At 34.3% G+C, this 14,265-nt stretch overlaps 3 protein-coding genes across 5 annotated transcripts; 2 read left to right on the top strand and 1 right to left on the bottom strand.

The window, feature by feature from the left end:
* Positions 1-685: 685 nt before the first annotated feature.
* Positions 686-3,863, top strand: LOC118032923 (protein IQ-DOMAIN 21). Of its 3 annotated transcripts, none has more exons than XM_035037740.2 (5): positions 686-913; positions 1,237-1,334; positions 2,122-2,412; positions 2,576-2,938; positions 3,085-3,863. In XM_035037740.2, exons 2-5 carry the CDS (start codon positions 1,248-1,250, stop codon positions 3,730-3,732), a joined length of 1,389 nt encoding a protein of 462 aa, XP_034893631.1. In that variant the 5' UTR covers positions 686-913; positions 1,237-1,247; the 3' UTR covers positions 3,733-3,863. The 3 variants fall into 3 exon arrangements, with proteins under 3 accessions (XP_034893631.1, XP_034893623.1, XP_034893615.1); XM_035037732.2 differs by having other exon boundaries at positions 689-913; positions 1,226-1,334; positions 3,082-3,863; XM_035037724.2 differs by having other exon boundaries at positions 691-913; positions 3,082-3,863.
* Positions 3,864-4,505: 642 nt separating this feature from the next.
* LOC118032944 (phytolongin Phyl2.2-like) lies at positions 4,506-7,120 on the top strand. Its single transcript, XM_073403628.1, has 2 exons — positions 4,506-5,783; positions 6,623-7,120. Exon 1 carries the CDS (start codon positions 4,806-4,808, stop codon positions 5,598-5,600), a length of 795 nt encoding a protein of 264 aa, XP_073259729.1. The 5' UTR covers positions 4,506-4,805; the 3' UTR covers positions 5,601-5,783; positions 6,623-7,120.
* A 1,387-nt stretch (positions 7,121-8,507) lies between these two features.
* LOC118032956 (PP2A regulatory subunit TAP46) lies at positions 8,508-12,040 on the bottom strand. Its single transcript, XM_035037766.2, has 9 exons — positions 11,877-12,040; positions 11,643-11,765; positions 11,088-11,174; positions 10,822-10,926; positions 10,523-10,684; positions 10,210-10,245; positions 10,054-10,125; positions 9,133-9,413; positions 8,508-8,933 (listed from the first exon to the last, which is right to left on the bottom strand). The coding sequence occupies exons 1-9, from the start codon at positions 11,973-11,975 to the stop codon at positions 8,681-8,683; spliced, it is 1,218 nt and encodes a 405-aa protein (XP_034893657.1). The 5' UTR covers positions 11,976-12,040; the 3' UTR covers positions 8,508-8,680.
* Positions 12,041-14,265: the final 2,225 nt, after the last annotated feature.

The following is a 14,265-nucleotide window of genomic DNA, read 5'->3' as shown; positions in this document are numbered from 1 at the left end:
TAGATTCAGCTTTACGAGATGGATTATAATTCCCATGATGCACATCAAGAATCCTAAACAAAAATAAAAATTAAAAGAATAGGGACCAAATATAAAAAAACTATACATCAAGATCATGGTTTCAAGGATGAAATTAAAAACAAATTAAAATTTGATAAAAAGACTAAGAATCAAACTTAGAAATCAAAACAATATAATAATTTTAATTAAATAAAAATAACTTTTAAAAACAATATAATAATTTTAGTGTGTAATAAAAATATGAGCCACTGTAATATCTTTTATGAATTTAGCAATGTTACTGTATGGCAGGAACAAAATTATAAATTTACTTGACGCATCCTAAATAAATTATGAGTGTGTGTAGTGTTTTAATTGATTTCTAGTAGTTTTTTTAATGTTTTATATTAAATGTGTCTTTGGAGGTAGCTTTGCAATCAATCACCGTGTCATGAAATTTTATTTTTTAAAAATTAATTTTTTTATAATCTTGGATCGTTTTAAAAACTTTATATTAAAAATATTAATTTAATATATTTTAAAACAAAAATATATTTTATAAAACAAATTACACCACCGTTCTAAACATTATGTAACATCAACAGGCGCGCTGTTTCTCTATACAGCCCGTGATAGGAAACCAAAAGAGAGGGCCCGTGATTTTCATAAATACTAACGGCGAATTTCGTGGGTTACAGTTATTAGTTATTACTCTCACCGCCCTCTTGACTCTCTCTTCATCCTTCCCCTCTTTCTCTCTACATGAACTATCCTTCTTCTTCTTCTTCTTCTTATGCTAATTTCTATGGATGATGAACCAAAGCCCTTGTTTGGAATGAACGTGTACAATGAAAGATAGAAGCTGTGAATTTCGTTCCATTACTGATCATCAACTCATCCCAAGTTTCTCAAGGTTTGGTTTCAGTGTGTGTGTGTGTGTGTGTTTGCATGTGTCTTTAAGTGTGACCCTTTGATCTAGCCTAGCTAGCTTTCTTTTCTCTTGTAATGGTTTTTGAGTTCGTCATTATGTGCTTGCATTGTTAACTCGTTTGATTTTCTCTTCTGGGTTGAAGCTAAAAATATGCAATATTACAGAGAGTTCATGTACAGGAATGGACTCCTGTTCTAGTCCTATTTATATACCAGATTGTTTGTGTTCTTGATTATACTATCCTTGTCTCTCTTTTTCTTGTCAATACTTGATTGATAACTGATCAATGTGAAGCTGATCATCAGTTTAAACGGATATGGGGAAGAAAGGAAAAGGATGGTTTACATCTGTGAAGAGAGTGTTCAAATCATCGTCTCCTAAGGAATTACCAGGAGGGAAGAAGGTATAATTTACATCATATTTAGATACTTTTTTTGATAAATCATGGGATGCTTTTGTGTATGCTTTAGTAATAAGCAAAGTTAATCATTACAAAAACTTGTTTTACACGATCATTTGGTACACCTAAACTGTAAGACTTCTGTTCTAATCTGATAGCTTCCCTTTAAGATTTTCGTGTTGTGTTTTCCTATTTTACGTTACTTAAATTCATTATCACACTGTTGCTAATGATTGTTTAATCGTCATCACCATTACTAATATAGTTGTGCAATCTTTCTCAGCTCAGTTGTCAAAAGTCAATATCATTTACTAAATTATTTTTTAAATTTATTTTTAATATCAACTCATCAAAACAATTTAAAAACATTAAAAAAATTATTTTTTTTAAAAGCATGGTTACTCCTCGTTACCGAACAGACTCCACAGCCATGTTAAACAAAGACCTAACCTTTATCTGTAGCTGGGTCCATAAACTTAAAGGAGGAACAAATGGTCCCCTTATCAAAATGTTGGAATCCTTCATGACTTATTATTGTCATGCCACCAATGATTTCCTTTCATCAATCTCCATCCACATGTGCATTGCCTTGCTAGATCCCAATGATGCCAAAGAGAAGCTTGTTGTATTACATTATTAATTTCTTTGCTGTAAATAGTTGAAAAAGAAATTCTTCCTGTTCCTGAAATTGATTGATCTTAATTGATCGCATTAAACCAGCTAATGATATGATAATTGATCACTAATTTGACATCATTGCAAATGATGGCTTGATATGCGTGTATTTCAGAAAGACAACGCAGAGAAATGGCAACATGAGGCTCCAGAAGTTGTGTCATTAGAGCATTTTCCTACTGGAAGTTCTCCTGATGTTACAAATGATGAGAGCAATGTATCAACTCCAGTAACTGAAGATAGAAATCATGCCATTGCTGTGGCTGTAGCCACTGCTGCCGCAGCAGAAGCTGCGGTTGCAGCTGCTCAAGCGGCGGCTAAAGTTGTTCGCTTAGCTGGTTATGGACGACAATCAAAGGAAGAAAGAGCCGCCATCCTCATACAATCATTCTACAGGGGCTACCTTGTAATCCCTTTCTTCATTTCAGTTTAATTTGATCAATATAATCTGGTAAATTAATTACAACGATGAAAAGAATTTAATTAGTTGGCACAATGAAGCCTGCGTCCCTGTAAACTCAATTAATTATTTTTGTTTTACATCTTAATTAGTCATGTATATTCTGCAGGCTCGGCGTGCCTTACGTGCATTGAAGGGATTGGTGAGGCTCCAAGCATTAGTGAGAGGCCACAATGTAAGAAAGCAAGCACAAATGACAATGAGAAGCATGCAAGCTCTTGTTCGTGTGCAAGCAAGAGTAAGAGCAAGAAGACTTGAATTAACTCACGAGAAGCTTCAAAAGAAGACAGAGGAAGAAGATGAACGAAGACTACCAGTGGACGATGGCTATATGAATCCAAAGAATCCATTGAAGAGTTATAAATGGGATAGGAGGAATCAAAGTTCAGATAATTTCAAAGAAAATGCTTCAAAGAAGCATGATGCTGTCATGAAAAGAGAAAGAGCCCTCGCATATGCTTATGCCTTCCAGGTATGTAACATGCTCCATTAAAATTAGCCCTAGCTAAAGTTTGGTCACTTCCAACACATTTTAGGAGATGATTTTAACAACTTGTGAGCCAAAAATAAAGGCAAAACCCCAATGAATTCTTGCGATTGGATTTTATATTGCAGCAGCAGCAACAATTACTCTCACAAAATAGTCCTGATGGTAAAGAAACAGGACATTTTGTGAACGAACACGAGAAGATGCAATGGGGATGGAATTGGCTTGAGAGATGGATGTCAGCACAACCATATAACGTGCGTCAATCGGGTCCAAATGAAGGTTCTTATGTGACATTAAACACAACTACAACCACGACCACCACAGAGGACATGTCCGAAAAGACAGTAGAGATGGACATGGTGACCCCAACAGGCACTAGCAATCCCAACATGGGCATGCTAGACACCAATCCATATTCGAATCGACCCCAATGGCAATCAAGTTCAAGCAATGTACCTAGCTACATGGCTCCGACCCAGTCCGCAAAGGCGAAAGTGCGTTCTCAAAGTTTGATCAAGCAACGTGCCCCAGCTACACCTCTGTGGAATCCATCCACCAAGAAAGATTCAAGCATTGTTGGTCCAGGTTGTGATTCTTCCAGTTCAGGTGGTGGAACAACAGCTTATCAAGCTCCAAGAAGTCCTAGCCCCAAACATAAGGGGATGCGCCTGCATTCGAGAAGACATGCTGGTGGATATAGCCCTGATTTCAATGGCGGTGATGATTGGAGGTTGCCTCCTTTTGATGGTCATGGATGGAGGAATGATTTTGGCTGATGAGTGGCACGATTATGATATGTTTATACATTATTTATTGCTTATTATTGTTTCATGTTTGCGATGATAATGCTATAAAACTCCAGCCCTTGAGGCTGTGGAATGATACTGGTTTAAATATTTTATGTTTACACATAAGAGTCATGGATTAAGACCTGAGATTTCCATCAAGAGGGACTCAGATTCAGAACTCCAGTCATGTCTGTGATGATGATGATGATTGATTCGATTTTTTTTAACATTTTATTTTTTGTGTGGATACTAATGGGTAAAATTGGAGTTTCAGTTCTTGTTACGTTTTCTTTTTCTTAAATACAAAGAATTTAGAAAATTCTTGTTTTTATATGTCCAAATATATCCTCAGAAGCTTTTTCAAAGTCCCAAGACAATCTTAGCCATTGATTTTACATGAATTATTTTTACCATTGAATTTGCTTTAAGAAATTAAAAATATAAAAGCAAAAATCGTGTCTGGTTCATGTTCCAAGTAGTACAAAAACTATCATCCATCATAAAAGCAATATCAAGTCTAAGGTACTCTTCCTCTATATATATATATATATATATATATAGAGAGAGAGAGAGAGAGGGGGGGGGGGTTTGGAAGGAGGGAGGTGGATTTTGATGAAGCAATGTAAGGGATAATATTGCAATGAGATAATTTACCAGAAGAAAAACCTGATGCAAACGATAGGGACAGGTCACAAAATTGCTATATCCAATCGAAGAGGTTGAAAGGGCATTTATGTAATTAGGCAGGAAAAGTTTGACAAAGACAGCGGTTATTCTATTTCTTGTACAATCCAGTCAATGATTCTGATTCTTTTCCTTTCCCCTCCATTTCCAAACCCCAGCGAGAGAAGTAAACAACCAAGCAAGCAAGAATCCAAACACCCAAAAACGAGAGAGAGAAAGAGAGGCACGAGAGAGGGAAATTCTTGGGGAGAGGAAAAAAAGTAATAAAGTTTTCAACTTCGCAATGCAAAATTCTTCTCTTCTGTTGAATTCAATTCCTTCCACTTAAAAAGACCCTTCCTTTGTCCACTAAAGATCAAGAAAACAAAATCCCACCAATGATTTCTAACCCAAATCATGTTTTCTACGCTTGCATTGCTAAAGGACCCACCGTTGTTGTTGAATTCTCACAGGGAAAAGAATCAGGAATTGAAATCATTGGTCAAAGATGCGTAGAGAAAACCCCGCCTAACCATTCCATGTTTTCTCATACAATCCGCAACAAGACTTACACTTTCTTAATCGATGACCCTTTTGCCTATTTTGCTATTTTTGATGAGAATCTCCAGAAATCTGAGCAATTATGGTTTTTGAACCGTGTAAAGAAAGGTTTTGAGGAGTTTTGGGGGTCTAAGATGATGAAAGATGGTGAAAAGATTGGTCCTTTTTGTTTCCAAGGTGAATTGCGGTGTATGTTTAGGGAGATATTGGCTCTGGATGCTGACTTGGTGAATAATTTAATGGAGGAATCATCAAAGGATGGTAGGAATCCAAGCTTGGATTCGACGAATGGGAAGGGAGCTGTGATCAGACCTTTGATTCCAAAGCCAACTAAAGTTTTGATGATGAAGAAGAAGAAGCCATCTGGAGAGGCTAATGGAGATCATCATGGTGGTGATTTGGATAATAATAATTATAAGGAGAATGGTGATGGTGGGCATGGAAATAGGGAGGTTTCGGTGTCGATGATACAAAAGAGTGGTGGGTTTTTTATGGGGGATGGTAAGCAAAAGGCTAAACAGATTTGGAAGAAGCATGTTTGGGTGGTTTTGACATTGGATTTGATTGTTTGTGCTGTTTTGTGTGGGGTTTGGTTGTGGGTTTGCAGGGGGTTTAAGTGCATTGATGGTTGAATTGAAGGTATTGAAACGGGGATGCTATTGATATACTTTTTTTTATTGGGGGTGTTCTGCTTGTATATTGGTTATTAACATTGAAGCTGGTTGCGGTTTCTACATCCAAGATAGAGAAGAAGATGTAACTGGATTCTTAGAATAATTTTTATTGACTGGTTCTGAGAGTTCTGTCATGACATGGTAAGTTCTTCATCTCTTTGTACCATCAATTTCTGGAAAAATGAAATTGCTCCAATGTCTCATATGCACATTCTTCTAAAGCAGTGGGATGTGTATATATACAAGCCAGAGATATAAATTATGCAGGCCTTTTTCTGATGTTGTCTTGTTCCCTTTTTGGTCACCTGTCAATGAATCTGCTGATGTTCTGTTGCTTTTTGATCGCATGAGCAGAAAGTTATTTTTTCAGAATGTCTCTGTTTCACTGGGACTTCTTGGTCAGGCTGCATATATTTTCTTGTTTTGTCTCTAATTGATCTTGCTACATTGCCGATTTTACTCTTGTTGTCTTGTATCATCTAGATCACCAATCAGACTTTATTTATGGATGTTTATCCACTAACTGCTCAAAATGGCAGAACAAGCTAGTTCTAAGTTTGTAGGGACATTTTTATATACACAGAGATCCTTTGAAATTAGATTGAGCAAACAGGTCAGAGCTTTACCTTCTGGCGGTTTTTTGCTCAGTCTGTATGGTAGAAGGGGTGGTGCAGTTTCTCATAATCTCCTCATGTAGGTATGCATGTTTTTCTACTATGACTAAATGCCAGTAGTCCTTCCATTAGTGTATAGAACTAATTCTCCAACACGCAGATTAAAGAACTCAATCACCTACCGTTGCCTGTTTGAGCAAAAAACTAGTTCTCATTTTAATTCTCCTGCATCCACTTGTTTTCTGTTTGTCATCTATCACATCTTTTTTGGTCACTGTATGATGCAAGGAAATACTTGTTTCACGATACAAAGGTGGATTCTTCATTTGAGAATTAGATATCAATTACCTGCTGTCACTTTCGCAGCTTCCTATTCAATTTTCAGTCAATAGGAGATGAACATCTTATCGAAGTCAACACGAGACATTTTAAGCTCGCGCAGTGTCATTGTAAACTAAGTGAACGGATTTTGACATACTTGAAGGCAAGGAATTGAAGATCTTCTGTCATTTTTTTTAAATTATTAATGCATTATTTCTCTCATGCTGTAACAAGGAGATTGATTCTCCTTGTATCAGTCAGTGAACTTGAAAATTACTCAGACAAAATAACTACTTGCAGAGAACCAGCCTTTTATGCTGTTGTATTCAGATACAAGGAAATTTGTAACTCTACCAGTGTCATAGAATTTTCGCATTTCATAGAACTGTCAGAAGCATGCATGGCGAGGTCATTTAGCTACTGCTGTCTTTGACTACATTAGTCATCCTTTTGCTGAACCCATGTATTGAATGACAGGGGATGCCTCTAGGCTAGTTCTTGGATTAAAATCCATGATAATGAGATTTTAGATCCGTTCTCTTCTACCTGTACTGTTGACTCTTAATGTTTTATTAAGCTATTCCAAGTTTTTCTATTTGATTTGAAAGAGTGTGTTCTGTCAAACTCAATTGCATACAACCACTCTCAAGTTTTGGTCAGTTAATCCCTTAACACATACCAAGGAGCTTTTTCTTCTGAATGCTTACGTAATGAGGAACCATAAAACAGCTAATAAAAGCTTTGCTCAGCAAGTCCATCAAGGTATTGGTTGTTTCTGAGGTTTCTGAGTTGTAATTCCTAATATAAGCATTCCAGCTTCTAATTTGAAAATTCATTTGTTGGGCGGGGAGTTCATGTTTACCTATTCCAAAGAGGACATGCTTCTTTGGTGAGAAAGGGTTGTCTTTACTAAATTTATCTTGCAGTCCTGAAGCCAAGATGTCAGCCAAACAAAATAACAAAGAAGATGCATGCAGTTCCAAGGGAAATTGGATATGCATACCATCAATTCCCTAAATGGTTGAAGTTCCGAGGGAATTTGGATTTCTTGAAGGGTAAAAGTTGATTAAAACCCTGTATCAAAGGAGGGAAAAATCACATGGAGGATGCATGAAAATTGGATCTGTCATAAACCTTTACTCGAAGCACATTCTTTTAGGTATCTGAGGCTTTTATTGCATAACACATTGCTTTCATAAAACCTCATTAGTGAAGTCCATTGTGTGCCTAATTAAACGTTGGCAAAACTTGGAATCTTTGACAACACAAATCATTCTGCATTTGAGGACTATGTCAAGGAAATTCAAAATATTCTATTGATATATATTACTGAAAGTCTCCTGAGTTTGTTCTTCATAAACTAGATTAAACCAGGACAAAAAAAAGTTGCTAAAAGACAATGCTTGACATCACATCACTTTGAAAAACTGGGGATGCTTTTCAGAAGCACTAAAATATTATTGCAGTATCTGATTGTCCCTATCCTCTATAAGATAAGATCATCGAAATGTCCATGCCTTTGGGACCCTACAAGTCACAACACAGCCAAGATACTCTTGAAAATTTGCTGCTATCTCCAAATCTTCCTTCTGGCCTAAAGGCCACAAGAATTGAAAATCCGTGACCCAACAATCTAGCCATAACATTAATTTCTAACCACAAATCTCCAAAGAAAACATGTTATTATTCAATGCCCCTGTCTAGAACTATCAAATTGTTTTCTGAATAGGAATGTATTTCATCGTGTAATTCACAGAGATGGGGGTTTAGATTTAAGATTTGGGGAAGGAGTGCCTCCCATTACCCTTTCAAAAAAAAATAAAAACAAATTTCAAAATATTTTTATACCGAAAAAGGGGAAAGAAAAAAAGAAAGCAAGTTACAAAAGATAAAAGTGAGAGAAGCTACTTTAAACAAAGTTGGCAGAAACTAAGTGAACACAAGTTTTCTCATTCGTATTGAGATAGATATAATACATGGTGTAACTTGAACACTGGAACAATAACACCAATCCAAAATTTGTAAGAGCAGCATCTGGGACGCAAAAGATGAGTTTTAGCTATGTTCAAAAGTGTACATCGCAGATATAACCACCCGCCAACTTTAACCACAAGGGGTGAGCTTCTTATTGCCAGCACCCCGAGGATGATCATCTTTCCAGTCATCCCATGCTCTTGCTTTCTGCACCGCAGCATCGTCATCTTCATCATCATCTTCTTCACTGAGTTTTGATTTTGGATTGTCCTTGTACCATGCAGAGTTGGCTTCTTCCATGAGTTCAGCATTTCTCTCTTGCCATTTATTCATAATCTCCATCTCCTTTAACCCGGCTTCTTCTATGCTCATGGTTGGTAACCTTCCACATAATATTAAAATTCAAGACAACTTAAAATAAGGGAAAGAGCCCAACTATTTCCTGTTGACACTTGAAAGTACAGGATAAATGTTAGAAGTCTTCCCTCCTCCATCCCTACGCGACAAAACTGAAAGAAAATACAATGCTTTGATAGCAGGCATCCGATTTAATTGTTAATAATCAGGGCATGGAAAAATACCTATGGCCAGGTTGGAAGACCTGTGCCCTCATCCTTTCCCTTTCGCTTGTTAGGCTTCCACCCACAAGACTTGCTGGTCCAAATGCAACTGGCACGTGCTTATGATCATGTGCTTGTGAAACCTTTGCTCTCCCTTCTAGAACATCTTGAGCAAAAGTAGCGCATGTGATAGGCTGTGCTGGTTGAGTATATCTTGCTTTCACTGCAGCATCACGATGCCAATTTTCAGCTTTCTTGGCTCGTTCATCAAGAATAGTCTGGGAAAAAGCTTCGCCCCCTTCCTGAAACATGCATCAAATAATTACTACACCCATGTTCATGCAATAAAACTCATCTGGAACAAGTAGCATAAAGACTGAATCATACAATGCTAACCATGATTCCAATTAAAGACACAATGCAATGCTATTAGGAATTCTAACTTTCATGTCAAAAAGACCTAGGTATTAGTTGATGAAGAAGATAATGGATCATGGCCACATGAGATGCAAATGCATCAAATGATTAAAAGACACAATGCAATGCTATTAAGAATTCGAACTTTCATGTCAAAATGACCTTCGTATTTGATGAGGGAGAAAGTAAAGGATCACGGTCACATGATGATGCAAATGCATCGAACAATGCAGCCTAATTATGGCATGGAGCAAACTTTAGCACTATACTACTGTTCCATCAAATGATCTTGACAATAATCACTAGAACAGTAAATCTGACAGTCTTCTTCCGGTGCTTAATGAAAAAATGAAAATAACCTCTGAGAGATGATTTCTTCACTATAAAATGATTGCTGCTAGATATTTGCTTCATCACAGCTTATATACAAAAGCCAAAAATTCACTAGACAGAGATACGGCATATAGATCTCCAAAAGCACAACGGAAAAAAACTCTGCCACTTCAGATTTGAGTGTGCTAATACCTTTAGTTGTCTTTCCTTCACAGCCAAAAGCATTTCTTCCTCTTTCTTTAACATTTCCAGTAGATCGATTGCCTGTAGAGTGGTAATACAGTGGTGTGAAGCTGGATATGATAAACAAGTAGAACATGACAGAGACTATAGATATATGAGAACAACCTTACAAATAGCCAAAGAGATGGTAGTAATCCAAGCCTGCACAAAAAGAAGACTGGATTCAACACTCAACTTTGCAAAAGATAAAAAACTACAAATTATATGTACAACTCTTTTTTTATGGTAAATATATGCAGAACTGTAAATAACAGGTGCACAATCTTAGTCAAATTCTTAACATCTACTTTGCAAGTTAAAAAAAAATGAAATAGACACAAACAACTATCTTCATCATGAAGAAAATTATAAACAATGTCCTAAAATATTTCAGGTCATCTCCACAGCTTAACCTGCAAGAGCATGGATAACATCTAACCTCTCGCTCTTCTTCTCCATCATCATCCAGCACGTCTTCCTCCCCTGCCTCGACTGGAGTTGATACTGCTGCAGCTTTAGTTGAACGACCACGCCGCTCTTTCCACTCCTTTATTTCCTCCAGCTTTGCCTCAGCAGCTCTTTGGCGTTTGTATCTGGCAATCTGTAGAGGCACAGGAAGGGGTTGTGAGTGTGAGTGTGAGTGCTAAACAAACCCCTTATTGCAAAGATAGCCCAAGAAGATTATGATGCAGCATGGTTATTTTTTCAGTGAAAGAGAATTGACAGAATTGAACCTACCTTTAGGGCCCTTCGATCTACAAAAGTATTTGAAGCCCCTAGAGAAGATGCTTGCAACTCCTCCTCCGGTACAAGTTCCATTGCCTCACAAAATGTGAGGAATTCCTAGAACAAGTTTCCTTCATAAATATCAATTGATATACAAACCTCTAAATATGTAAAAACATGAGCATCGAGGGAAAAATATGACCAAAAGCTCTGCTGGATGCTGCTATGTTAGCAGACAAGCTTTGAACTACATAATACGGATAATGAACAGCAATTACCTTTAATTTTGCCTGGGAAGCCTTTAAAATTTGTATCCTATCATCCTGCGGAATTTTTTCAGCCAGCTCTGCCAGATAGAATGGCACCTGTAATTGTGAGAAGCTATCAAGTTAGATATCACTTTCACGTGCATTTCCAACAACCATTTTAAACTTTCAATGGCCCCAATTTAATTTAACAAAGCACCATACCATAACCCTCACCATACATAACAAAGCAAAAACCAAATCAGCAACAACACATAACAACACTGTTCCTTCCCCTCCTCAAGCGTTCCAACTTCACCTACCCATTAATCATATAAGCCTCTTACATTTCAACTAAGAAACCAAATACATAACATGATGCATCAAAGTCCCGTCTTGATACTAAAAAACTCACCAATATATTTTACTTCCTAAATCCAGTTCCACCAAAAATTAAGAATTAAAAAAAAACCCATGAAAAGAAACAAATTTTCAATTTTTTCAACCAACCCATCAATTACAAACCTCTAAATTTTCAAAGTCTCACAATAAGATTTTTAAAAAATCAAAAACAAATTTAAACATTACCAGAATATACTTGAGATTTGTAGTGCTAATATCCTCCTTGGTCTCATTAGAAGAAAACAGACCCAGTTTACTAATCATTTCCTCACATTTCTCCAGAGACTCGATTCCCTTCTTCACCAATTCCTATCAAAATCAAATCGAATCAATAAAAACCCTATAATCAAATCAAACCCTAAATTAAAAAAAAAAAAAGTTACAAACTTTCCTGAAAACGCTAATGAGGAAGTGCTGTACCTGATCACTGGAACCAGATTCGGTTGCTTTTACATGGATTTTTGAAGCTTGATCGAATAGGGAAGGAAGGGGCATGTCCTCTGTTTTCATTTCTCCCATTAGAAAAGTAAAAAAAAAAAAAAAAACACTAGTATTTGGTTTGGATTTTGAATTTTGGGATTTTTAACTTGGGATTTTGAAGGGTAGAATCGGAATTCTATTTTTATTAACTTCCAAAAAAAAAAAATCTTTGAAAGAGAAAAGGCTAGACGAGAGAAGACGCAGCTGCATGAAATATATATACAATGTAAACTGTAAAGGGTGGTTTTGATTGATAGATTGATTTATTTATTTTCACGGGGATCTCCACTCATATAGTGCCACAGCATAATTTTTAACTTATAATGGGCAAAACTTTTTAACTAGATTTTTTAAAATTAAAATAATATTTTTTGTTATTTTTTATATCATAAGACTAAAATCATCTAAAAACATATAAAACAATATTAATTTAATATATTTTTAAGTTAAAATAATTTAAAAAAGCATTTTAAAATATGGATTATAAAAGCAAAAACAAACACTTAAAATTGCAAAAAATATTATATAAGTAATCCAATCATCATGAACAAATATTTTATCACTTTGAATATTAATATATATATTACATGCATATGTAAAAGTTAAATTAAGAATATTTTAAAAAAAATTTACAATAAATTTTAAGTTAATTTTTAAACTAAATTACTCCCTAATTAAATTTTAGACTAACAACCCAGTTAATTTCAAATCTGGCTAGAGAGATCTACAAGATAATTTGTAAAAATGATGGAATATGAGGGATTGTGAGATAGATGATTAGACAATAATTACCAAACTGGAGACTAGGTAGATGCTTCCCAGCAGGTCTAGAAGATCTACATGAAGTTTCTAGTGTATATTTGAGAGTGTTGTTATGGTTGTTTTTTAAAGTGTTTTTTATTTAAAAAAATATATCAATAATATTTTTTTTATTTTTAAAAAATTATTTTTGAGATCAGCACATTAAAATGATTTGAAAATATAAAAAACATATTAATTCAAAGCAAAAAAAAAAAAATTCAAATTTTTTTCAAAATTTTTTTTAAAACATAGTGCTAAACACGTACCATGAGCCATTAGGCCCCATTGTCCCTTGTTCTTGTGTATAAAATTGTTTGAAAGTGTAATAATGATTATAGTTTAAAATATGTTTTATTTAAAATTTAATTAATATAATTTTATTTTAAAATATTTTTTATTTAGAAATATAATAAAATGATATTTTTTTATTTTAAAAATTTTATTTTTACATTAAAAAATTAAAACGTTTGAAAAAAAAATTTGAAGTAAAGAAAAAAATAAAAAAAAATTCAGTTATTTTTAAAAGCATTTTTTAAAATATAAAAACAAACAAGTTTTTAAAACTTGATTCATTCAAAACATAAACTCAAGTGCTTTTCGAAAAAAATCATCTATAGCTTGTTTGTCTTTGCGGTCACATTGTCTTTTTTTTTAAATGAATTTTTTAATTTTTTATTGTTTTAATGTAAAAAAAAATTAAAAAAAAAAATATTATTTTAATATATTTTCTAAGCATAAAAACACTTTTGAAAAAAAATATTACTACAATATTAAACATTACTTTAATATAACATGATAAATAAACTCGTAATTCAATTAAAAACTGAATTGATATTTTTCTCAAAAGAATATCATTTTAACTTTTAAAAAATCAAAACTATATTTTATGATTGATTGATGCTTCATAAGGAATTACTTACCATGCTTTTCCAGCTATATCTTGTGCTCATGCTCACATGCCCATTAACTTGGTTTGTCGGCTAAAAGCTAGGTGTTAAATGTAAATCAATTTTTTTTTAATTTTTATTAACATTAATAGTATTCTGGGTGAATTCCTGCTTATGAAGATTAAAATTTCTTACCATTAAGTTCTTATCTATTTAAATCTTAACCTTTTCCATTGTATTACACATTATTTTTTTCTAAATAAATTTCCCTGCTAAATTTGAAGATTAAGGCACGTATTATTTGGAAACGCAATACGGTGCAAATCCATGTTTCTTAAAATTTATTTTTTTTGTTAAAAATTAAAATTTTTTTGTGTTTTGGATCTTTTTGATGCGCTGATTTTTAAAAATAATTTTTTAAAAATAAAAAAAAAATATTATTTTAATACATTTCAGTACAAAAAAACATTTAAAAAACAACTACAACCACAATCCCAAACCAGCTCTAAATTTCTTACCGAACAAGTTCTTATGGATTTTGTTTTTGTTTTATAATAAATGGTTCTATTAAATTTGTTTTCCAACATCAAAGGCACAATCTTTGGTTTTGTTGGTCGAATTTACTGCATATTTTAGGCTGA

Source organism: Populus alba, chromosome 12 (genome assembly GCF_005239225.2).
Source record: "Populus alba chromosome 12, ASM523922v2, whole genome shotgun sequence".
NCBI lineage: Eukaryota > Viridiplantae > Streptophyta > Magnoliopsida > Malpighiales > Salicaceae > Populus > Populus alba.
This window is presented reverse-complemented; position numbering and strand designations above follow the sequence as displayed.

Coding starts and splice junctions, on each gene's coding strand:
- LOC118032944 (XM_073403628.1), top strand. CDS start 4,806: ATGATTTCTAACCCAAATCATGTTTTCTACGCTTGCATTGCTAAAGGA.
- LOC118032956 (XM_035037766.2), bottom strand. CDS start 11,975: ATGGGAGAAATGAAAACAGAGGACATGCCCCTTCCTTCCCTATTCGAT. Junction 11,766..11,876: donor AATCTGGTTCCAGTGATCAG/GTACAGCACTTC, acceptor TGATTTTGATAG/GAATTGGTGAAGAAGGGAAT. Junction 10,126..10,209: donor TCTCTTTGGCTATTTGTAAG/GTTGTTCTCATA, acceptor ACCACTCTACAG/GCAATCGATCTACTGGAAAT.
- LOC118032923 (XM_035037732.2), top strand. CDS start 1,248: ATGGGGAAGAAAGGAAAAGGATGGTTTACATCTGTGAAGAGAGTGTTC. Junction 2,413..2,575: donor CATTCTACAGGGGCTACCTT/GTAATCCCTTTC, acceptor TATATTCTGCAG/GCTCGGCGTGCCTTACGTGC. Junction 2,939..3,081: donor CATATGCTTATGCCTTCCAG/GTATGTAACATG, acceptor TTTATATTGCAG/CAGCAGCAACAATTACTCTC.